At 36.4% G+C, this 25,027-nt stretch overlaps 1 protein-coding gene across 2 annotated transcripts in view; it reads left to right on the top strand.

Annotated features, from left to right (window-relative positions):
- Positions 1–25,027, top strand: part of LOC309618310 (uncharacterized protein C1orf185 homolog) — a 246,069-nt gene that overhangs the window by 128,506 nt on the left and 92,536 nt on the right. For both annotated transcript variants that reach the window (XM_082371870.1, XM_082371871.1), the window contains exons 2-3: positions 8,398–8,500; positions 9,211–9,260. In XM_082371870.1, the coding sequence (XP_082227996.1) occupies positions 8,493–8,500; positions 9,211–9,260 (58 nt within the window). In that variant the 5' untranslated portion in view covers positions 8,398–8,492. The remainder of the gene's footprint in view (positions 1–8,397; positions 8,501–9,210; positions 9,261–25,027) is intronic.

Genomic DNA, 25,027 nt, shown 5'->3' with positions numbered 1-25,027 from the left:
ATTGCAGAGGGAGGAACACTCCTAAACTCATTCTATGAGGCCACCATCACCCTGATACCAAAACCAGACAAAGATATCACAAGAAAAGAAAATTATAGCCCAATATCATTGATGAACATAGATGCAAAAATCCTCAACAAAATACTAGCAAACAGAATCCAACAACACATTAAAAGGATTATACCCCATGATCAAGCGGGATTTATCCCAGCGATACAAGGATTCTTCAATATATGCAAAACAATCAATGTGATACACCATATTAACAAATTAAAGAATAAAAACCATATGATCATCTCAATAGATGCAGAAAAAGCTTTTGACAAAATTCAACACCCATTTATGATAAAAACTCTCCAGAAAATGGGCATAGAGGGAACCTACCTCAACATAATAAAGGCCGTATCCGACAAACCCACAGCAAACACCATTCTCAATAGTGAAAAACCGAAAGCATTTCTTCTAAGATCAGGAACAAGACAAGGATGTCCACTCTCACCACTATTACTCAGCGCAGTATAGGAAGTCTTAGTCATGGCAATCAGAGAAGAAAAAGAACTAAAATGACTACAAATTGGAAAAGAAGAAGTAAAACTGTCACTGTTTGCAGATGACATGATACTATACATAGAAAATCCTAAAGATGCCACCAGAAAACTACTAGAACTAATCAATGAATTTGGTAAGGTTCCAGGATACAAAATTAATGCTCAGAATTCTCTTGCATTCCTATACACTAACAATGAAAGATCACAAAGAGAATTTTAAAAACAATCCCATTTACCATCATAACAAAAAGAATCAAATAGCTAGGTATAAACCTACCTAAGGAGGCAAAAGACCTGTACACAGAAAAACGATAAAACACTAATGAAAGAAATCAAAGATGACACAGACAGATGAAGAGATATACCATGCTCCCGGATTGGAAGAATCAATATTGTGAAAATGACTATACTACCCAAAGCTACAGGTTCAATGCAATCTCTATCAAATTACCAATGGCATCTTTCACAGAATTAGGACAAAAATATTATACAATTCGTATGGAAACACAAAAGACCCCAAATAGTCAAAACAATCTTGAGAAAGAACAACGGAGCTGGAGGAATCTGGCTCCCTGATTTCAGACTATACTACAAAGCTACTGTAATCAAGACAGTGTGGTACTGGCACAAAAACAGAAATATAGAACAATGGTACAGGATAGAAAGCCCAGAGATAAACCCACACACCTATGGTCACCTAATCTATGACAAAGGAGGCAAGAATATACAATGGAGGAAAGACAGCCTCTTCAAAAAATGGTGCTGGGAAAACTGGACAACTACATGTAAAAGAATGAAATTACAACACTACCTAACAGCACACACACAAATAAACTCAAAATGGATTAGAGACCTAAATGTAAGACCAACCAGACTGTATAAAACTCTTAGAGGAAACATAGGAAAAACACTCTTTGACATAAATCACAGAAAGATCTTTTATGACCCACCTCCTAGAGTAATGAAAATAAAAACAAAAATAAACGAATAGGACCTAATTAAACTTAAAAGCTCTTGCACAGCAAAGGAAACCATAAATAAGACAAAAAGATACCCACAGAATGGGAGAAAATATTTGCTAATGAAGCAGCAGACATAGGATTAATCTCCAAAATATACAAACAGCCCATACAGCTCAATATCAAAAACACCCGAACAGCCCGATCAAAAAATGGGTGGAAGTCCTAAATAGACATTTCTCCAAAGAAGTCATACCGATGGCCAACAAATGCATGAAAAGATGCTCAACATCACTAATTATTAGAGAAATGCAAATCAAAACTACAATGAGGTATCACCTCACACTGGTCAGAACGACCATCATCAGAAAATCTACAAGCAATAAATGCTGGAGAGGGTGTGGAGAAAAGGGAACCCTCTTGCACTGCTGGTGGGAATGTAAACTGATACAGCCACTATGGAGAAGAGTATGGAGGTTCCTTAAAAAACTAAAAATAGAACTACCATATGACCCAGCAATCCCATTACTGGGCATATACCCTGAGAAAACCATAATTCAAAAGGACACATGTACCCCCATGTTCATTGCAGCACTATTTACAATAGCCAGGATATGGAAACCACCTAAATGTCCATTGACAGATGAATGGATAAAGAAGATGTGGTACATATATATAATGGAATATTACTCAGCCATAAAAAGAAATGATATGGGTCATTTGTAGAGACGTGGATGGACCTAGAGTCTGTAATACAGAGTGAAGTGGGTCAGAAAGAGAAAAACAAATATTGTATATTAATGTATATATGTGGAATCTAGAAAGATGGTACAGATTAACCTATTTGCAAGGCAAGAATAGAAAGGCAGATGTAGAGAATGGACGTGTGGACACAGGTGGTCAGGGAAGGGTGGGATGAATTGGGAAATTAGGTTTGACATAAATACACTACCATGTGTAAAACAGATAACTAGTGGGAACCTGCTGTATAGCACTAGGAGCACAGCCCGGTGTTCTGTGATGGCCTAGTTGGGTGGGATGAAGGCGGAGGGAGTTCCAAGAGGGAGGGGATGTTTGTATGCATATGGCTGATTCACTTCACTGTGCAGCAGAAACTAACACAAGATTGTAAAGCAATTATACTGCAAAAATAAATAAATAAATAAATAAAAGCAATGGAAAAAATTAAAAAAAAAACAACCTAAAAAGAAGCTAAAATAAATAAATAAATTCTGAGGCTGAAAAGCACAATAACTAAAATGAAGCATTCATTAGAGAGATTCAAAGGCAGATTTGATTGAGCAAGCAGAAAGAAAAAAAGTCAGTGAACTTGAAGATAGGACAATAGAAATTACCAAGTTTGAGGAACAGAAAGAAAGAAAACTGAAGAACAGTAAACAGAGCCTAAGGGACCTGTGAGACATCAACAAGCAAACCAACACACCCGTCATGAGAGTCCCAAAAGGAGAAGAGGGATAGAAAATGGCAGAGAGAATATTTGAAGAAATAATGGCTGAAATCCAAATTTCAGGAAAGACATGAATATAAACAGCCAAGAAGCTCAATGAACCCCAGTAAGATGAACTCAAAGAGACCCACATCAAGACACATCATAATCAAACTTTCAAAAGATAGAGTGAATCTTCAAAGCAGCAAATCATAAGCAAATTATCACATACAAGGAAGACTCAATAAGATAACAAGAATATTTCTCATCAGAAACTTTGGAGACCAGAGGCAGTGAGCCAGTATATTCAAAGCACTAAAAGAAAAAAAAAAAGTCAATGAAGAATCCTACAGCTGTCAAAACTGTCCTTTAAAAGTGAAGTAGAGGGACTTCCTTGGCAGTCCAGTGGTTAGGACTCCGCACTTCCAATGCAGGGGGCATGGGTTCGATCCCTGGTTGGGGAACTAAGATCCCACATTCTGTGTGGCATAGCCAAGAAATTAAAAAAAAAAAGAATAAAATAAGAAAGAAAAGTGAAGTAGAAATCAAGACATTTCCAGATTAACCAAAGCTGAGCTAGTTCAGGATCACTAGACTTGCCAGCAAGAAATGCTCAGGGAATCCTGCAAGGTGCAATGAAAGGACACTAGACAGTAACTTGAAGCTGTGAGGAGAAATAAAGATATCAATAAAAACAAATATATGGGCAATTTAAGCTAGTATTATTGTAACAATGGTCTGTAACTGCACTTTTTGTTTTCTACATAATTTAAGAAACAAATACCTTGAAAGATAAAAAAAAACAATTAGTGTAAAAGCTAGTATTACTGTAACTTTGGTTTGTATCTCTACATTTTGCTATTTACATAACTTAGGAGACTAATGTATTTAAAAGAATTATTAGTTTATGTTTTGGGGCACACAATGTATAGAGATGGAATTTTGTGACATTAACAACCAAAAGGAGTGGGGATGAAGATGTAAGAAAGCAGAGTTTTTGAATGTTACTGAAGTTAAGCTGCTATAAATTCAAATTAGAAGTTTATAACTATAACATTAGGATGTTAAATGTGATCTCCACAATATCAACAAAGAAAATAGCTATGGAATACATCCAAAAGGAAATTAAGAAGTAATTTTACCATTTCACTACAAAAATCAACTAAACACTAAAAAGACAGGAATGCAGAAAATGTGGGAGATAAAAACTATAGGGCATATAGAAAGCAAATAGCCCAGAGACAGAAGTAAATCCCTCCTTATTAGTAATTACTTTAAATGTAAATGGATTAAACTCTCCAATCAAAAGACAGAGGATGGTAGAATGGATTAAAAATACATGACACAACTATATGCTGTTTAAAAGAGACTCCAGATCCAAAGACACAAACAGGTTGAAAGTGAAAGTAGGGAAGAATATATTCCATGCAAATATTAACTAAAAGAGAGCAGGAGTGGCTATACTAATAACAGACAAAATAGACTTCAAATCAAAAACGTTTATGAAAAAAAAAAAGTTTATGAGACAAAAAGGAAATTATGTATCAATAAAAGGTTCAAAACAGCAAGAAAATATAACAAGTATAAACATTTATGCACCTAATGACAGACCATCAAAATATATGAGGCAAAAACTGACAGAACTGAAGGGAGAAATATACATGTGTACAATGATAGTTGGAGACTTCAATACCTCTCTCACAAAAATGGGTAGAACAACCAGACAGAATATAAATAAGGAAACAGAGGACATAACCAACACAATAACTCAACTAGATCTAACAGATGTATATAGAACAGTCCATACATCAACAACAGCATACTCAATCTTCTCAAGTGCACATAGAACATTTTCCAGCATTGACTATATGCTAAAGCCACAAAATGAGTCTCAATAGATTTTAAAAGATAGACATCATACAAAGCATCTTCTCTGTCCAACAGCATGAAATAAAAATCAATAACATAACGAAAACTGAAAAATTCACAAAACTGTGGAAATCAAACAACACACTTTTAAACAACCAATGGATCAAAGAAGAAATCACAAAGGAATTTGAAAATACTTAGAGACAAATGAAAACAAAACCACAACATACCAAAACTTATGGGATGCAGAGAAAGCAGTGCTAAGCAGGAAATTTATAGTTATAAATACTTATATTAAAAAGCAAGAAAGATCTGAAATCAACAACCTAACTTTAAAGCTTAAGGAACTAGATAAGGAACAAAAAACCCAAAAGCTAGCTGAAGGAAGGAAATAGTAAAGATGAGAACAGAGATAAACAAAATAGAGAATATAAAAACAATAGAGAAATCAACAAAACCAAAGGTTAATTATTCAAAAAGATCAACAAAATTGACAAACCTTTAGGTAGATGAACTAAGAAAAAAGAGAGAAGACTCAAATTGCTAACATCAGAAATAGAAGTGGGACATTATTACAGATTCTGCAGAAATAAAAATATTATGAGAGTACTATAAAAAATTGTATGGCAAAAATTTGGATAACCTAGAGGAAGTGGATGAATTTCTAGAAACACAAAACCTACCAAGACTAAAACACAAAGAAATAGAAAATCTGAACAGACCTATAACTAGTAAGGAGATAGAAACCATAATCAAAAATCTCCCAACAAAGAAAAGCCCTGGACTTGATGGCTCCACTGGTGAATTCCACCAAACATTTAAAGAAGAACTAATACCAATCTTTTTGCACATCAAATCCTTTTTGTACATCAAAAGACACTATCCAGGGAGTAAAAAACAACCCACAAAATGGGAGAAAATATTTGCAAATCATCTGTCTGATAAACCAGCAGTCCCCAAACTTTTTGGCACCAGGGACCGGTTTCATGGAAGACAATTTTTCCATGGACCGGTGTGGGTCGGGGGGCGGTAGGGATGGTTCAGGTGGTAATGCAAGTGAGCGATGGGGAGCGATGGGGAGCAGCAGATGAAGCTTCACTCGCTCACCCGCCACTCACCTCCTGCTGTGTGGCCCGGTTCCTAACAGGGGGTTGGGGACCCCTGTGATAAAGGATTTATATCCAGATTAGAGAACTCCTTAAACTCAACAACAAAAAAACAAACAATTCAGTTCAAAAATGGGCAAAAGACTTGAATATCAACATTTCTGCAAAGAAGATACATGAATGACCAAAATGTATATGAAAAGATCTCAACATCACTGACCATTAGGGAAATGCAAATCAAAACTACAGTGAGATACTACCTCACACCAGTAGAATGGCTAATTAAAAACAAACAAACAAAAATCCACCAGAAAACAAGTGTTGGCGAGGATGTGGAGAAATTGGTACCCTTGTGCACTGTTGGTGGGAATACAAAATGGCACAGCCACTGTGGAAAATGGTATGAAGGGTCCTCAAAAAGTTAAAAATAGAATTACCATATGATTCAGCAATTCCCCTTCTGGGTATATATCCAAAGGAAATGAAAGAAGGATCTCAAAGAGATATTTGTACACCAATGTTCATGGCATCATTATTCTCAGTAGCTAAGATCCAGAAGCAAACTAAATGTCTATCATATGACTGGAGTCTAACGTATGACTGGATAAAGAAATGTGGTATATACATACAATGGAATATTTTTCAACCTTAAAAAGGAAGGAAATTCTACCATATATTACAACAAGGTTAAACCTTGGAGACATTACGCCAAATGAAATAAGCCAGTCACACACAAAAAATACTATATGATTCCACTTATATGAGGTACTTAGTCAAAATCATAAAGAAAGAAAGTGTAATAGTGGTTGGCAGGGCCTAAGGGGAGAGAATGGGAAGTTATTGTTTAATAGGTATAAAGTGTCAGTTTTACAAGATGAAAAGAGTTATGGGGCTGGATGATGGTGATAGCTGCACAACAATGTTAATGTATTTAATACTACTGAACTGCGCACTTAAAAACCGGTAAGATGGTCAATTTTATGTCATGTGTGTTTTAAAATGACAACAAAATGAGGCAAATCAGGTTACTCATCAGTTCAATATCCTTTAACAGTTTTATCTCAGAATAAAAGTCAAAGTCCTCATTATGACCCACAAGGCCCTTCATGATCTGAACCCCTTCTCTTTATCACTCCAACCTCATCTTACCATCTACCTCTCCCATACTCTGTTCCTGCCACACTGGGCTCAGGGCCACTGCACTTGATAGTCCATCTCTTGGAACGCACTTCCCACAGATATCGGCTTGACTCTTTCCCTTATCTCCTTCAGGTAAGGTCCTCCTTGGCCACCCTACCTAAAAATGAAACAAACCCTACCACATACATCCTATCTCCATTCACTACTTCACTTTTTTATTTAACATTGAACATCTAACATGCAACATACTTTCCTGATTTATATTTATCTTGTTTATTGCCTGCATCTCCAACCAGAATGTAAACTCCATGAAGACAGGGACTTTTGTCTGATTGAGCCTATGTCTCACACGAAGTAAGATATCAATGAAATTTATTGGATTAATGAATGAAAGAACATGAAAAAATATGAATGAAAGAAGTAGTAAAGAAGTAAATCTACATTTTATATATATTAAAAATGGTTCATTTATTTTCACCAGTATATATAATGTTTTTCTAACTGTTTACAGTTACTAAATGCCAGCCTGGGCTTGTTAGTTATAACTTAGAACACTGCCTATTTCACTAGATGTTCTCTTCTTTTCCTCCATGCCATAAATGGGGCTAAATGAACTTGGAAGCAAAGGCCAAAAATATATAGAAGTACACAGGCATAGGCTTTGGAATCAGACAGACCTGGATTTATATCCCAGATACTCTACTTGGTAGGGTAGGGTTTTTAACCTCTATGTGTCTCCATTGCTGTAAAGACAGTGTGAAATAGTGGAAACAGTACATTGGCTTAGGAATCTGAGAGTCTTGGATTCTCATGTATTTGTAACTTTGGGCAAGTTATTTACTATATTGTTCACTCTCAATTTCCGCATCTACAAAGTGAGGATAATATCACTTTCATAGAGTCCTTGTAAAAATGTAAAGCACCTGACACAGAAGGTAACCAGTAAATGTTCATTTCTGTTACTAATATAGGATAGTCATTAATTTTCTGCCCAAGATAACTTTGTTCATTGGTAAGAAGGCATCCACCCTAGAGGTAAGTTTTTTTTTTTTTTCATGACTACTACTCTTGTAATGAGCTATGCTGATTGTTTTTCAATATTACTAATAACCCCTACGGCTAGACACTAAAGCCAGAAGCATATTCCAATTAGCAATACTTTACCCACAAATATACATTCCTAAGGGAATGGAGGGCAAGAGCAAGCTCTGCCAGCTTACATTTCTTTTGCATCCACTTTCTGTTTTCTATTACAGGTGGGATCTCATTTTAATGAATACCATTTTAAACATCTGTTTCTACATGGTGAGACTATTTTCGTGTTCTAGGATATGGGCCACAGGAACTGTGCTTTGTTGACTTGGCTAAAACAAATTCTACAAAAATAAAGAGAAAGAAAATTCTTTCTTTACAAGGACTGTCTATGCAGAAGTAAGTATTTTAATAAGAGGTAAGTATCGTTTGTAAGTGAAATACCTGGCTTGGCTACTTCCAAGAAAACAGAACATGAGCTGGTGGGTAGAAGGCAAAGTGCAGTGGAAAGCAAGAGAAAATAAGAGAAAATGGAGCAAAGCCCTCAAGTGAGATCTGTTAGAAAGTTCAAACCTTAAGCCGGAACTCCACTTGGAAACATAACCCCTCCTCTTCCAGGGCATACTTCACAAGTTACCTCCTCTACAAAGCTTTTTCCAATTCCCTCTAGACATATAATTCAATTCTCTGTTTCCTGTACTCCCACTTGTTCTGAAACTGTGAGTAACATTTACCAGTATTCATCTTATACCTTTAAAGATAATTGTTTTGTGCTCTGTCCCTTTCCCTCACCAAGACTGTGAGCTCAGATCTCTAAGACAAAGATTGATTCAACTTCCTAAGACCAAAACCTAGCTCAGAGCTTAATACATAATAGCTATTTAATAAATTCTCATTGAATTCGATACATATGAAGAAGTATTAATATGCTGAATCCAGTATTTTTACCTATCTTGGATGCTCCTAGATAGCAAAAAACATGCTTCATTTCCACAGGATTTGACAGACTGATGTTCAGTGCCAGGTGCTGGTTGAAAAAAATTACTGAAATTAATATGCCAAAGTTGGCAAAAACCAAAATCAACCTTTTGACCTTTAATTTCTTTCAGGACTTGGATGCACAAAAATCTACTACATGCTCCTGAATTAAACACTAACAGTAAGTGACTAAAATATACTGAGTGCTCTGGGAAGACCCAGCTTAAGGCTCTTCATCCTCGCTATGGGAGGGGGTGAGTGTGTGGTGGGGTGGTGGGAGCTGGCGGTGGGGTCGGTAATAGGTAGGTGTGGGGTGGCGGGGAAAGGCGAAGCTCCCAGGATAGGGACTCGTAAGGGCTTGACAGACCACTGGCGTTGGGCAGGCGGCAGGGGCGAGTTACCTCAAAAGAACCAAAGGCCAGAACGGGGACTGCGAAAATGGACTCGAAGGAGCCGTCTGGGAGCACATTAGAAGGCTTGATCCCCTTCCCTCGGATAACATCAGCCCAGGTGCTGGTGCCAACTTGAGCCAACCATTCTGAATGAGCCAACCATTCCAGCTTCCAGCCTACCAGCCCCAGGTTCCTCGCCATCACGGTTTGTCGTGGCGCTGCCTGCTGGGCCCAGGCTTTCGGCCGGTCGGGCTCCTATTTCCGGCTGCGAGGCTCCGCCTTCCCACCGGCCGTAGAGGCACCGCCCAGTCCCCAAAAGGGATGGCGGTTGCAGTTGTGCGTCTTACTGCTCTTCTCTTGCCCTAGAGGATCTTCTCTTCTTCTCCCTTTCTGCCGTCCCAGCAACCTGCAAACCCTCTGAAAAAAATGCCTCTGCACCTCTAGCTCTTGAGGAGGTTGGCGTCTGCAGTGGAGTCTCTTATTGCAGGTGTGAGTTAACGACCTGGAACCCATTTTCGCCCGTATTTTCTTTAGCTCCCTTTCTTTGGCAACCACTGGGCTTTAGAATTTTGGAGTCGACTCCCCGCTCTGACCTAGAGTTCCTGAAAGAGCCTGTGCTTTAGTTGACTCCTCTGGTTTGTGATGAGGAGCCCCTTGCCATGTTTGTAAAGGAAAGGTGAGAATATTCTTAAAATGATAAGCAAAGTGCTAACTCTAAATTTAAAGAGTTGCCCTATTCTGGCCGTTCCAGAATGGTCTTTGGAATAGTGAGATAACCCTCTTTTCCTCTTCCTTACATCTGAACACTCTCTGGAAAGAAGCTAATTTCCTACCACGTGCTAATTAAGGTGGTGGTCAAGAACCTCTCCTTCATGTGTGACCTTACTTTTGCAGGGGCTGTAATGGAAATGAAGTGTAAACTTTCAGGGTATAAAGTAATATCTATGACTGACTTATTCCGAAATTAAAGTTTGCTGACCCTTAGGACATGATACAAGGTATACCTCTGAGATATTGCAGGTTCAGTTTCAGACCAGTGCCATAAGTGAATATGGCAATAAAGTGAGTAACATGAATTTTTTGGTTTCCCAGTGCATATAAAAGCTGTGTTTACACTATGCTGTAGTCTGTTAAGTGTGCAATAGCATTATGTCTAAGAAAACAATGTACATAACCTAATTAAAAAATACTTTATTGCTAAAAACGCTGGACTTCCCTGGTGGTCCAGTGGTTAAGAATCCATGCTTCCACGGCAGGGGGCACAGGTCTGATCCCTGGTTGGGGGGCTAGGATCCCACGTGCTGTGCGGTGTGGCCAAAATAAAATAAAATAAAATAAAAATAAAACAGCTTTAAAAATGCTGACCATCACCTGACAATGCAGGGTTGCCACAAACCTTCAATTTGTAAAAAAAGTGCAGTATCTGTGAAGCACAATAAAATGGGGTATGCCTGTATAGCATAGAAAATGAAAAAAGCAACCAATTCTACTTGAATATATTTTTCATTATTATAATCCATCAAATATGGTTTTCAAAATGTAGTTCATTTTATTCACTGTCAAGAATGTGTATTCAAAACTAATATTTTACTCTTGAACTTTTATAGCCCCACTCTTCTCTGAGTTTATGCCACATATAAATTTAATTGTGGGCCTGTCCAGCAGGAAAAAGAAAGTTCAAAACAAGTTAGAAGGGGATATAAATATTGTAGAGTGTGGGTTATATAGAGTCAGATGGACTTACACTCACTATTTATTAGCTATGTATGAACTTAACCAACTTCTTTATCTTAAGTTGGGTTCTCCTACAACTAAGACCCTGAGATAAGGATCAGGGTACTAATTCCCTTCCCTCAGTGGTTGAGGGTTACTCTTGGGATTGTTAATTCTCTGGTACTTCCCTAGGCAGCCTTCCTTTGAGTAGCATGTGCCTGCTGCTAGAGAAAACCCTCAGGCAGAAAGACAAATGGTTGAGATAGGAAGCCATTGGCATAGCCTTAATGGAAATTGACATATGAAGCTGCAGGTAGCCTCCAGGGTGGCACAGGGGGATATGAGCTGGGCACTGACGATGTCTGAAACATTCATTAAGCCTTAATTTCTTTCTCTGTAATCTAGAGATAATAATTAGAGATTATAAGTAGAGTGATGTTAAGACTCTAGATCATAAAAAATACTTTAAAATTTTGAATATGTTAATATAATAATGTTGTATCATAATAATTAGGCACATCTTTTTAAGATTTTATTTATTTATTTTATATAGCAGGTTCTTATTAGTCATCCATTTTATACACATCAGTGTATACATGTCAATCCCAATCGCCCAATTCATCACACCCCCACCCCCACCCCCCCACGGCTTTCTCCCCTTGATGTCCATACGTTTGTTCTCTACAGCTGTGTCTCAATTTCTGCCCTGCAAACCGGTTCATCTGTACCATTTTTCTAGGTTGCACATATATGCATTAATATACGATATTTGTTTTTCTCTTTCTGACTTACTTCACTCGGTATGACAGTCTAGATCCATCAACATCTCAACAAATTACCCAGTTTCGTTCCTTTTAATGGCTGAGTAATATTCCATTGTATATATGTACCACAACTTCTTTATCCATTCATCTGTCGATGGGCATTTAGGTTGCTTCCATGACCTGGCTATTGTAAATAGTGCCACAATGAACATTGGGATGCATGTGTCTTTTTCAATTATCATTTTCTCTGGGTATATGCCCAGTAGTGGGATTGCTGGATCATATGGTAATTCTATTTTTAGTTTTTTAAGGAACCTCCATACCGTTCCCCTTAGTGGGTGTATCAGTTTACATTCCCACCAACAGTGCAAGAGGGTTCCCTTTTCTCCACACCCTCTCCAGCATTTGGTGTTGTAGATTTTCTGATGTTGCCCATTCTAACTGGTGTGAGGTGATACCTCATTGTAGTTTTGATTTGCATTTCTCTAATAATTAGTGATGTTGAGCAACTTTTCATGTGCTTCTTGGCCATTTGTATGTCTTCTTTGGAGAAGTGTCTATTTAGGTCTTCTGCCCATTTTTGGGTTGGGTTGTTTGTTTTTTTTAATATTGACCTGCATGAGCTGTTTATATATTTTGGAGATTAATCCTTTGTCCGTTGATTCATTTGCAAATATTTTCTCCAATTCTGAGGGTTGTCTTTCATCTTGTTTATGGTTTCCTTTGCTGTGCAAAAGCTTTGAAGTTTCATTAGGTCCCATTTGTTTATTTTTGTTTTTATTTCCATTACTCTAGGAGGTGGGTCAAAAAAGATCTTGCTGTGATTTATGTCAAAGAGTGTTCTTCCTATGTTTTCCTCTAAGAGTTTTATAGTGTCCAGTCTTACATTTAGGTCTCGAATCCATTTTGAGTTTATTTTTGTGTATGGTGTTAGGGAGTGTTCTAATTTCATTCTTTTACATGTAGCTGTCCAGTTTTCCCAGCGACACTTATTGAAGAGACTGTCTTTTCTCCATTGTATATCCTTACCTCCTTTGTCATAGATTAGTTGACCATAGGTACATGGGTTTACCTCTGGGCTTTCTATCTTGTTCCATTGATATATGTTTCTGTTTTTGTGCCAGTACCATATTGTCTTGATGACTGTAGCTTTGTAGTATAGTCTGAAGTTAGGGAGTCTGATTCCTCCAGCTCCATTTTTTCCCCTCAAGACTGCTTTGGCTAGTCCGGGTCTTTTGTGTCTCCATACAAATTTTAAGATTTTGTTCCAGTTCCGTAAAAAATGCCATTGGTAATTTGATAGGGATTGCATTGAATCTGTAGATTGCTTTGGGTAGTAGAGTCATTTTCACAATATTGATTCTTCCAAACCAAGAGCATGGCATATCTCTCCATCTGTTGGTATCATCTTTAATTTTTTACAGCAGTTTCTTATAGTTTTCTGCATACAGGTCTTTTGTCTCCCTAGGTAGGTTTATTCCTAGGTATTTTATTCTTTTTCTTGCGATGGTAAATGGGAGTGTTTCCTTAATTTCTCTTTCAGATTTTTCATCATGATTTCTGTGCATTGATTTTGTATCCTGCAACTTTACCAAATTCATTGATTAGCTCTAGTAGTTTTCTGGTGGCGTCTTTAGGATTCTCTATGAATAGTATCATGTCATCTGCAAACAGTGACAATTTTACTTCTTCTTTTGCAATTTGCATTCCTTTTATTTCTTTTTCTTCTCTGATTGCCGTGGCTAGGACTTCCAAAACTATGTTGAATAATAGTGGTGAGAGTGGACAACCTTGTCTTGTTCCTGATCTTAGAGGAAATGCTTTCAGTTTTTCACCATTGAGAATGATGTTTGCTGTCGGTTTGTTGTATATGGCCTTTATTATGTTGAGGTAGGTTCCCTCTATGCCCACTTTCTGGAGAGTTTTTATCATAAATCGGTGTTGAATTTTGTCAAAAGTTTTTTCTGCATCTATTGAGATGATCATATAGTTTTTCTTCTTCAATTTGTTAATATGGTGTATCACATTGATTGATTTGCATATATTGAAGAATCCTTGCATCCCTGGGATAAATTCCACTTGATCATGGTGTATGATTCTTTTAATGTGTTGTTGGATTCTGCTTGCTAGTATTTTGTTGAGGATTTTTGTATCTATATTCATCAGTGATATTGGTCTGTAATTTTCTTTCTTTGTAGTGTCTTTGTCTGGTTTTGGTATCAGGGTGATGGTGGCCTCATAGAATGAGTTTGGGAGTGTTCCTTCCTCTGCAATGTTTTGGAAGAGTTTGAGAAGGATAGGTGTTAGCTCTTCTCTAAATGTTTGATAGAATTCACCTGTGAAGCCATCTGGTCCTGGACTTTTATTTGTTGGAAGATTTTTAATCACAGTTTCAATTTCAGTGCTTGTGATCGGTCTGTTCATATTTTCTGTTTCTTCCTGGTTCAGTCTTGGAAGGTTTTGAATTTCTAAGAATTTGTCCATTTCTTCCTGGTTGTCCATTTTATTGGCATAAAGTTGCTTGTAGTAATCTCTTAAGATGCTTTGTATTTCTGTGGTGTCTGTTGTAACTTCTCCTTTTTCATTTCTAATTTTATTGATTTGAGTCCTCTCCCTCTTTTTCTTGATGAGTCTGGTTAATGGTTTATCAACTTTGTTTATCTTCTCAAAGAACCAGCTTTTAGTTTTATTGATCTTTGCTATTGTTTTCTTTGTTTCTATTTCATTTATTTCTGCTCTGATCTGTATAATTTCTTTCCTTCTGCTAACTTTGGGTTTTGTTTGTTCTTCTTTCTCTAGTTCCTTTAGGTGTAAGGTTAGATTGTTTATTTGAGATTTTTCTTGTTTCTTGTGGTAGGCTTGTATAGCTATAAACTTCCCTCTTAGAACTGCTTTTGCTGCATCCCATAGGTTTTGGTTCATCGTGTTTTCATTGTCATTTGTCTCTAGGTATTTTTTGATTTCCTCTTTGATTTCTTCAGTGATCTCTTGGTTATTTAATAACGTATTGTTTAGCCTCCATGTCTTTGTGTTTTTTACGTTTTTTCCCCTGTAATTCATTTCTAATCTCATAGTGTTGTGGTCAGAAAAGATGCTTGATATGATTTCAATTTTCTTAAATTTACCGTGGCTTGATTTGTGACCCAAGATGCGATCTATCCTGGAGAATGTTCCGTGCGCACTTGAGAAGAACATGTAATCTGCTGTTTTTGGATGGAATGTCCTATAAATATCAATTAAATCTATCTGGTCTATTGTGTCATTTAAAGCTTCTGTTTCCTTATTTATTTTCATTTTGGATGATACGTACCTTGGTGTAAGTGAGGTGTTAAAATCCCCCACTATTATTGTGTTACTGTCAATTTCCTCTTTTATAGCTGTTAGCAGTTGCCTTATGTATTGAGGTGCTCCTATGTTGGGTGCATATATTTTTATAATTGTTATATCTTCTTCTTGGATTGATCCCTTGATCATTATGTAGTGTCCTTCCTTGTCTCTTGTAACATTCTTTATTTTAAAGTCTATTTTATCCAATATGAGTGTTGCTACTCCAGCTTTCTTTTGATTTCCATTTGCATGGAATATCTTTTTCCATCCCCTCAGTTTCAGTCTGTATGTGTCCCTAGGTCTGAAGTGGGTCTCTTGTAGACAGCATATATATGGGTCTTGTTTTTGTATCCATTCAGCAAGCCTGTGTCTTTTGGTTGGAGGATTTAATCCATTCACGTTTAAAGTAATTATCGATATGTATGTTCCTATGACCATTTTCTTAATTGTTTTGGGTTTGTTTTTGTAGGCCCTTTTCTTCTCTTGTGTTTCCCACTTAGAGAAGTTCCTTTAGCATTTGTTGTAGAGCTGGTTTGGTGTTGCTGAATTCTCTTAGCTTTTGCTTGTCTGTAAAGCTTTTGATTTCTCCATCAAATCTGAATGAGATCCTTGCCAGGTAGAGTAATCTTGGTTGTAGGTTCTTCCCTTTCATCACTTTAAGTATATTATGCCACTCCCTTCTGGCTTGTAGAGTTTCTGCTGAGAAATCAGCTGTTAACCTTATGGGAGTTCCCTTGTATGTTATTGTCATTTTTCCCTTGCTGCTTTCAATAATTTTTCTTTGTCTTTAATTTTTGCCAATTTGTTTACTGTGTCTTGGCATGTTTCTCCTTGGGTTTATCCTGTATGGGACTCACTGCACTTCCTGGACTTGGGTGGCTACTTCCTTTCCCATGTTAGGGAAGCTTTTGACTATAATCTCTTCAAATATTTTCTCTGGTCCTTTCTCTCTCTCTTCTCTTTCTGGAACCCCTTTAATGTGAATATTGTTGCATTTAATGTTGTCCCAGAGGTCTCTTAGGGTGTCTTCATTTCTTTTCATTCTTTTTTCTTTATTCTGTTCTGCAGCAGTGAATTCCACCATTCTGTCTTCCAGGTCACTTATCCGTTCTTCTGCCTCAGTTATTCTGCTATTGATTCCTTCTAGTGTATTTTTCATTTCAGTTATTGTGTTGTTCATCTCTGTTTGTTTGTTCTTTAATTCCTCTAGGTCTTTGTTAAACATTTCTTGCATCTTCTCAATCTTTGCCTCCATTTTTTTTTGTGAGGTCCTGGATCATCTTCACTATCATTATTCTGAATTCTTTTTCTGGAAGGTTGCCTATCTCCACTTCATTTAGTTGTTTTTCTGGGGTTTTATCTTGTTCCTTCATCTGGTACATAGCCCTCTGCCTTTTCATCTTGTCTATCTTTTTGTGAATGTGGTTTTTGTTACACAGGCTGCAGGATTGTACTTCTTGCTTCTGCTGTCTGCCCTCTGGCGTCTTTTTCAGATTTTAAGCACACATTAATATTTGTGGTGTCACTCTACTTGTGGAACTTATTCCCATTTCTTCTAGTCTACTTCTATTCACACTTATAGGAGTCACACATTACCTGGAAGATGTTCCTAAACCTGATTCCTTAATACCCTACTCCTCCCCCTAGAATGATTTGTCTCCCCACTAGACCATAGTGAGAACAAAGACCATGTAATTTATACTTCAACAAAAATGTATGAAACACTGTGACAAACTGGAGAACATAAAGACCAAAAAGAAAGCCCCACTCTCAGGATTTTACAATTCAGGCTGGGTATAAACAAAAACTTCAGCAACTAAAGTACATCATGATACTCAGATAAAGGCAAATGCAAGGTTTTAAAGAAGCAAATAGGAGGAGTTAATTCACCCTGTCTTTGAAAGTCAGAGCTTCAGAAGGAAATTACTTCAGCTTACAGTTAATGAATAAATAGAATTTAGTCTGGAAGCATACAAACCAGACTGTTAATAACAGTTACCTGTGGAGTGGGATGTGTGTGTGTGTGTGTGTGTGTGTGTGTGTGTGTGTGTGTGTGTGTAATTTGGAGGAGACAGAGCAAGATAAAGAAATACTTAACTTTTTACTCTGTATATTTTTGTGTTGTGTGAATCCTTTATACAGAATGTGTACTCATCATTCTCTTGTGTAATTAAAGAAAAAAACATTAGATTGATTGAAGGGATACCAGAGAGGAAACAGCGAAGGCAGAGACTTTAGCTCAGGAGACTGCATCATATTCAGGGAGGTACATGTATCATAGTATGGCTGTTGCATAATGAGCCTAAAGGAAAGTGTCAGGAAATCAAATCAGAGAGTTAGATTTGGGCCAAACCATATATGTAGGCTATTGTAGCAGTCAAATGGAAAAGCATGAGAGCATAAAGTAACAAAAGTGAGAGAAGGAGGAGTGGAGGATACCAGAGATAGAGGTAAAAGGTACATAATTTGGTGCATAGATAATAGAAGGTAAATGAGCACCTATCTCAACTGAGTTCTATGAGAGAATTAAGCCCTTGTGCCCTAAGGTATCTATTATATGCAATGAATTAATTTCCTTTGCATCTGGAATAGTATTAATTATGTACTGATCCTTGGAAAAATTGAGAAAATAGTCACTTAAATAATTTTCTGTGCTCAGATAAAGAACATGGATTGAGAAAGACCTTGGTAATTGTGTGGAAGATGGTCGCTTATTATTGGCTAAAATGTGTCCTATATGTGAAGAAGTAAATTTGAGTTCAGTTTTCAATGCATTGAATTTGAGGTGTTTATGGGACATTTAGGAGGAGAGATGTGATAGTTGAGTAAAATATTCTGGAGCTTGTACTAGATATCTAAACTGGAAAGAAAGTGTAATAAGTCTTCAGCATATAAGTATTATAGTTAAAGCCATAGATTCAGTTGGATCACCCAACTAATGTGAGAAAAAATACAAAGATTTAAAATAGAATCTTAGGGAACTATGACATTTGGGAGATAGGCATTAGAAGATGAGCCTGACAAGAAGACTAAAGCAAGAACTGGAAACCTGAAGAAAATTATGGCATAGAAGTCAAGGAAGAGAAGGATTACAAGAATGATGGAACAGTCAACAGTGTCATTACTGCAGAAATGTGTCCATTGGTCATGGTAATATAGAGATCAGCATTGACCTTAGTGAGAGCAGCTTTGGAAGAACTGTATGGGCAAAAGTAATATTAGAGTGAGTTGGGAGGTGAGAAAGCCAAGTAGTGAGAGTGAACATCTCTTCCAAGATTCTTGGTTATGAAGAATGATAAAGGTTTTATTTGTCTTGAAGATGGAAGGGACTTGTATAGTACATTTATATGTTAAGGGAAAAGATCAATAGAGGGGTAGCAAAGGAATAGTACAGAAGGAAGAGAGAAGTGATGATTAATGATTTCTGAGCTCAGGTGGAACCTTAAGTCATAGATAGAAGGAGGAGTCTCCACTGAGCCTGGAAAGAATGAGATAAAGATGAGTACTGATGCAGATTAATTTATTATAAGTGGTATGGAAGAAATGAAAGGAGTTTCAGCCTAATGGTTCCTATTTTCTCTATGAAATAGGAAATTAGATCATCTGTTGGGGTAGTGTGAGGAAGCAATTAAATGAGAATTTGAATAAAGAGCTGAAATTTTGGAAGAGGTACTGAAAAGAATGAGGAAAAGGAACGAAGATTTATCAAAAGTCTAATATGATAGCCTGTATGGTAAATGCTTTATATACATTATGGCATTTAATTCTAACAATCATCATTATATATATCATATCAAGAGAGGCTCATTTCAACAGTGTATGTGAAAGTGCTTTGTACATTGTAAAGTCCTAGATAAATGTAAGGTATAATTGCAATAGTAGTAATGAATTCAAGGCACTTTTATTATAACCTTGTCAATAGTTATGGCATTTTTATCCCAAATATGGGTATATCATGCTCTGTGTAATAAAAGGTTTTCTGAAAACAATTTTTTTATACATATACTCAAGGATGCTTGCTCATTGCTTTGTTGTTTTTTTTTTTAATTTTTATTTATTTATTTATTTATTTTTGGCTGTGTTGGGTCTTCGTTTCTGTGCGAGGGCTTCCTCTAGTTGCAGCGAGCGGGGGCCACTCTTCATCGTGGTGCGCGGGCCTCTCACTATCGCGGCCTCTCTTGTTGCGGAGCACAGGCTCCAGACGCGCAGGCTCAGTAGTTGTGGCGCACGGGCTTAGTTGCTCCGCGGCATGTGGGATCTTCCCAGACCAGGGCTTGAACCCATGTCCCCTGCATTAGCAGGCAGATTCTCAACCACTGCGCCACCAGGGAAGCCCCTGAAAAATTTTTAAAAAAGAAAGAGGCTCATCTTTTACAGATAGTAAATAACAGTCAGAATTTGAACCCAGAGTTTTTCTGGCTTCAGATCCTGTGACAGATACACTTCTAGGGTTTAACAAAACCCAAGGGAGTGCAGTTAGACTTGTGGACTACGGGGTCTTATATTGGACAGGGAAAGAAGTAGGACTGGAAGTAAAGCCAAGGAGTGGTAATACATTTGGGGAAAATGATAAGATCAGGGTTTGGAAATATCAATGAAGTAAAATTAAAATTACAGTGGTATTAAGCAAGTAAAGGCTGAGTTAATGATCAGAGGAAAGCGTATTATGGCCAAAGAGTAGAATATAGGAGTTAAAATTTCAGAGGTGAAGCAGTTTGGGACTGAGCTGGGATGGAGGTGGAGGAGGGCATGGAGAATGATTATAGCTAGCATTTATTAAGCTTTTAGAATGCTAGATACTGTAGTAAGCACTTTATATGCATTATCTTATTCTCACAATCCTTAATGAGGTAAATACTATCATTATTTCCATTTGATAGATGAGGTGATGTTGATTGTTACTTTCCTAAATTAAGCTCATGGAATCAGATTTTATAAGGCAGCTTCATTTAAAAAAATTTTTATTTTATATTGGAGTATAGTTGATATACAATGTTGTGTTAGTTTCAGGTGTACAGCAAAGTGATTCAGTTATACATATATATATATTTATTCTTTTTAAGATTCTTTTCCCATATAGATTATTATAGAATACTGAGTAGAGTTCCCTGTGCTATACAGTAGGTCCTTGTTGATTATTTATTTTATATATAGTAGTGTGTATATATTAATCCTAAATCTCTGATTTACCCTCCCCCCACACCTTTCCCCTTTGGTAACCACAAGTTTGTTTTCTATGTCTGTAAGTCTGTTCATGTTTTATAAATAAGTTCATTTGTATCATTTTTTAAGATTCCACATATAAGTGATATCATGTGATATTTGTCTTTCTCTATCTGACTTACTTCACTTAGTATGATAATCTCTAGGTCTATCCATGGTGCTGCAAATGGCATACCTTTTGTGTTTCCATTCTTTTTTTATGGCTGAGTAATATTCCGTTGTATATATGTACCACATCTTCTTCTTCTTCTTTTTTTTAATTGGAGTATAGTTGGTTTGCAATGTTGTGTTAGTTTCTGTTAGTTTCTGCTGTACAGCAAAGTGAATCAGCTATATGTATACATATATCCCCTCTTTTTTGGATTTCCTTCCCATTTAGGTCAGAGCATTGAGTTCCCTGTGCTCTACAGTAGGTTCTCATTAGTTATCTATTTGATACATAGTAGTGTATATATGTCAATCCCAATCTCCCAATTCATCCTACCTTCCCTTCCCCCCTTGGGATCCATATGTTTGTTCTCTACATCTGTGTCTCTATTTCTGCTTTGCAAATAAGTTCATCTGTGTCATTTTTCTAGATTCTGCATATAAGCGACTTATACGATATTTGTTTTTCTCTTTCTGACTGACTTCACTCTGTATGGCAGTCTCTAGTCCATCCGTGTTTCTGCAAATGACACAGTTTTGTTCCTTTCTATGGCTGAGTAATATTCCATTGTATATATGTACCACATCTTCTTTATCCATGTTGATGGGCATTTAGGTTGTGTCCATGTCCTGGCTATTGTAGACAGTGCTGCAATGAACATTGGGGTGCATGTATCTTTTTGAATTATGGTTTTCTCTGGGTATATGCCCAGTAGTGGTATTGGTGTGTCATATGGTAGTTCTATTTTAGTCTTTCAAGGAAACTCCATACTGTTCTCCATAGTGGCTGTATCAATTTACATTCCCACCAACAGCGTAAGAGGGTTCCCTTTTCTCCACACCCTCTCCGGCATTTACTGTTTGTAGATTTTTTGATGACGACCATTCTGATCAGTGTGAGATGATACCTCATTGTAGTTTTGATTTGCATGTCTCTAATAATTAGTGATGTTGAGCATCTTTTCATGTGTTTGTTGGCCATCTGTATGTCTTCTTTGGAGAAATTTCTGTTTAGGTCTTCCACCCATTTTTTGATTGGGTTGTTTGTTTGGTTGGTTTTTTTGATATTGAGCTGTATGGGCTGTTTGTATATTTTGGAGATTAATTCTTGTTGGTTGCATCATTTGCAAATATTTTCTCCCATTCTGTGGGTTGACTTTTCATTTTGTTTATGGTTTCCTTTGCTGTGCAAAAGCTTTTAAGTTTAACTAGGTCCCATTTGTTTATTTTTATTTTTATTTTTGTTACTCTAAGAGGTGGATCCAAAAAGATATGACTGCGATTTATGTCAGAGAGTGTTCTGCCTATGTTTTCCTCTAAGAGTTTTATAGTATCCAGTCTTACATTTAGGTCTTTAATCCATTTTGAGTTTATTTTTGTGTATAGTTTTAGAGAATGTTCTAATTTCATTCTTTTACATGTAACTGTCCAGTTTTCCAAGCACCACTTATTGAAGAGACCATCTTTTCCCCATTGTATGTTTTTGCTTCCTTTGTCATAGATTAATTGACCATAGGTGCGTGTGTTTACTTCTGGGCTTTCTATTCTGTTCCATTGATGTATAAGTCTGTCTTTGTGCCAGTACCATACTGTTTTGATTACTGTAGCTTTATAGTATAGTTTGAAGTCAGGAAGCCTCATTCCTCCAGCTCTGTTTTTCTTTCTCAAGATTGCTTTGGCTATTCGGGGTCTTTTGTGTTTCCATACAAAATTTAAGATTTTTTGTTCTAGATCTGCAAAAAATGCCATTGGTAATTTGATAGGGATTTCATTGAATCTGTAGATTGCTTTGGGTAGTATAGTCATTTCACATTACTGAGGCAGCTTCATTTTATGATTAATTTTCTTACTACATTCTTCAGCAGATTCTTTCTAATGGAATTTTTTACTAATTCTTAGAATTTTTCAAAGTAATTTTAATCATCATAATAAATGATTTAATATTGAATAACAAAGTGATTTAAAATATCTGCTTAATTATGGTTGTATTTTACTATGATTTTCAGGTCAAATAAAAGGGAATCAATATCAGTGCTGAACTAAACTACTTATATTGGACAGCTACCATCTTCAAATTCAGAGCAGGCCACACTTCAAATTCAGAGCAGGTCACAGTTAAATAAATAAAGAATTTAATTTATTAAAGGGCTGGGAAGAAAAATTATTTTATGGATGTTAGAAAAGCAGAGTTTCAACAGAAAATATGAAACAAAGGCAAGAATTGGCAACAAAAACTTTTATTTGAAAATATTTTAAGGATCATTTAATATGGTAAACAAAAAGAATATCAGTGAAATTAAAATATCTATTTAAAAAAGCTAAAAAGAAAAAAAGAAACAGTTCTGCTTTAACAGCAAAAAAAATATTGTTTAGAATTATAAGAAGTTTGAAGAAATACATATAAGATGTATCAGATTACATACTATGAAGGAATTTTAAATTACTTTACCTAAGTAGGCAGTTGAAAAGAATACCAATTCAACTAACTTTAATAAATATTAACTATGTGCTCTGACATATGGTTGGTAAATGCATTAAGAAAATCTTGTGGGAATAAAGCATCTCAGTATTAAATTTAACCAACTCTTTTCAGGACAATGAAAACAATCATTTCAAACTAAAAATGAAAAAGATATTATGTTTTTACTGCATTGCTAACATTTCTTAACTCAAAGATAATTCATCAGAAGTTTCAGATCATAGAAACCATATGACCCGTTTAAATCACTATACTTAAAAAATGTTTTATGTGTTAAACAGGAAAATAAAGGAAAAACCCCACAGTGTTTTATTTAAAGCATGTCATGGAGGATTATGGTTTTAAAGTAGTTTAATAAATGGTTGAAACTCTTGGCAAGTATTCTCAGAATTTACCAAATTTACCCTAAAGGGAAAGTAAAGATTCTTCATCCTTACTAACCTCTGTTAAACAAAAATCAACCTAAGTGCAAAAGAGTCACCAAGTTTTAGAAAATGTAGGTTTGATTGTAATCAAACAAGCATACACAAGGTAATTCAAGAACCTTTGTAATAAAGTGAGTAACAGATTTTCAAACAGTTACTCAGTCTATTTTAAAACGCAAAAGTAGAGCAGCAGCTTGAGAATTTGTTCAAGAAAAAATTCCTATGTTCATTTAAATTGGCAAAGATTATGAGATTTAAATATAGTCATGCGATAGAATCTTCAGAACATTTTGAAAGAATTTCACCCAGATCTACAAAATAGTGTTTTTAAGGCCAAATGGAAAATGTCACAAAAGAATCAGAAGTTTTATATGATATATTTAAATTGATAAGTGACAGGAATGAATCACAAAAGAGACAGGTATCTAAGGTAAAAAATATTCTTGTAAAGAAGCAACATGTAAATCTAGAAATGTGATCTAAAGTCAACATCGCATTTCTTACTAGATCACATTCAAATAATGCAAATATATCAGAGTAATCAGTACATTTATGGGAGAATTAATGACAGTCTTCTAAAAGTTGAATATATTACTTAAGGCTAGAAAATTGTAGTCTTCTCATAAATATATTCTTTTTTTTTAAGCTACAAAATTGCAGCCTCAGTGGGAAACACAAATTTGTTATTACACAGTTATGGTAAGTCAGAACTCTGGGCCTGGATCAGCTAGATTCTCTGCTTAGGGTCCCACAAGTCTGAAATCAGTCTTGGGTGGGGCTGTTATCTCATTCAAGTCTTGGGGTCCTCTTCCACATTTATTGGTTCTTGGCAGAATTCAGTCCCTTACAGTTGTAGGATTTAAATCCCTATTTTCATGCTGTCTGTCAACAAGGGGCATTCTCAGCTCCTAGTGGTTGACTACCATTCCACGCTACATGGCCCTCTCTACAATATGGCAAGTTGCTCCTTCAAGGCTAACAGGAGACTCACTCTAACTTATTCCAACTGTGACCTCTAAATCCTCTTTAGAGTTCACCTGATTAGGTCGGGATCACTCAAGATAATCTCCCTTTTGATTAACTTAAAGTCAACTAATAATAAGTCTTAATTATATCTGCAAAATCTCTTGACCTGTCCCATATAATATAACCTAACCACAGAATTAGTATCCCATCATATTTACAGGTCCCATCTGCATCCGAGGAGAGAGGATTATACAGGGCATGTACACCAGAGGAAAGGAATCTTAGGGACCATCTCAGAATTCTAACAGAATTAGGATGAAGATATATGAATGTTAACTTGCAGCAGATTAATGGAATATTGAAAGGAGTGTTCTGGGTTGGGTTTTTTTTCTGTTGACCACCAACAGAAAAAACATTGGATTATAAATTCCTGAGTTCAAAGGGCACTATACTATGCACGAGATAAAAACAAATGGGAGGGACTTCCCTAATGTTCCAGTGGGTGGGACTCC

The sequence above is a fragment of the Balaenoptera borealis genome (assembly GCF_965194805.1).
Source record: "Balaenoptera borealis genome assembly, chromosome: 1".
Lineage (NCBI taxonomy): Eukaryota > Metazoa > Chordata > Mammalia > Artiodactyla > Balaenopteridae > Balaenoptera > Balaenoptera borealis.
This window is presented reverse-complemented; position numbering and strand designations above follow the sequence as displayed.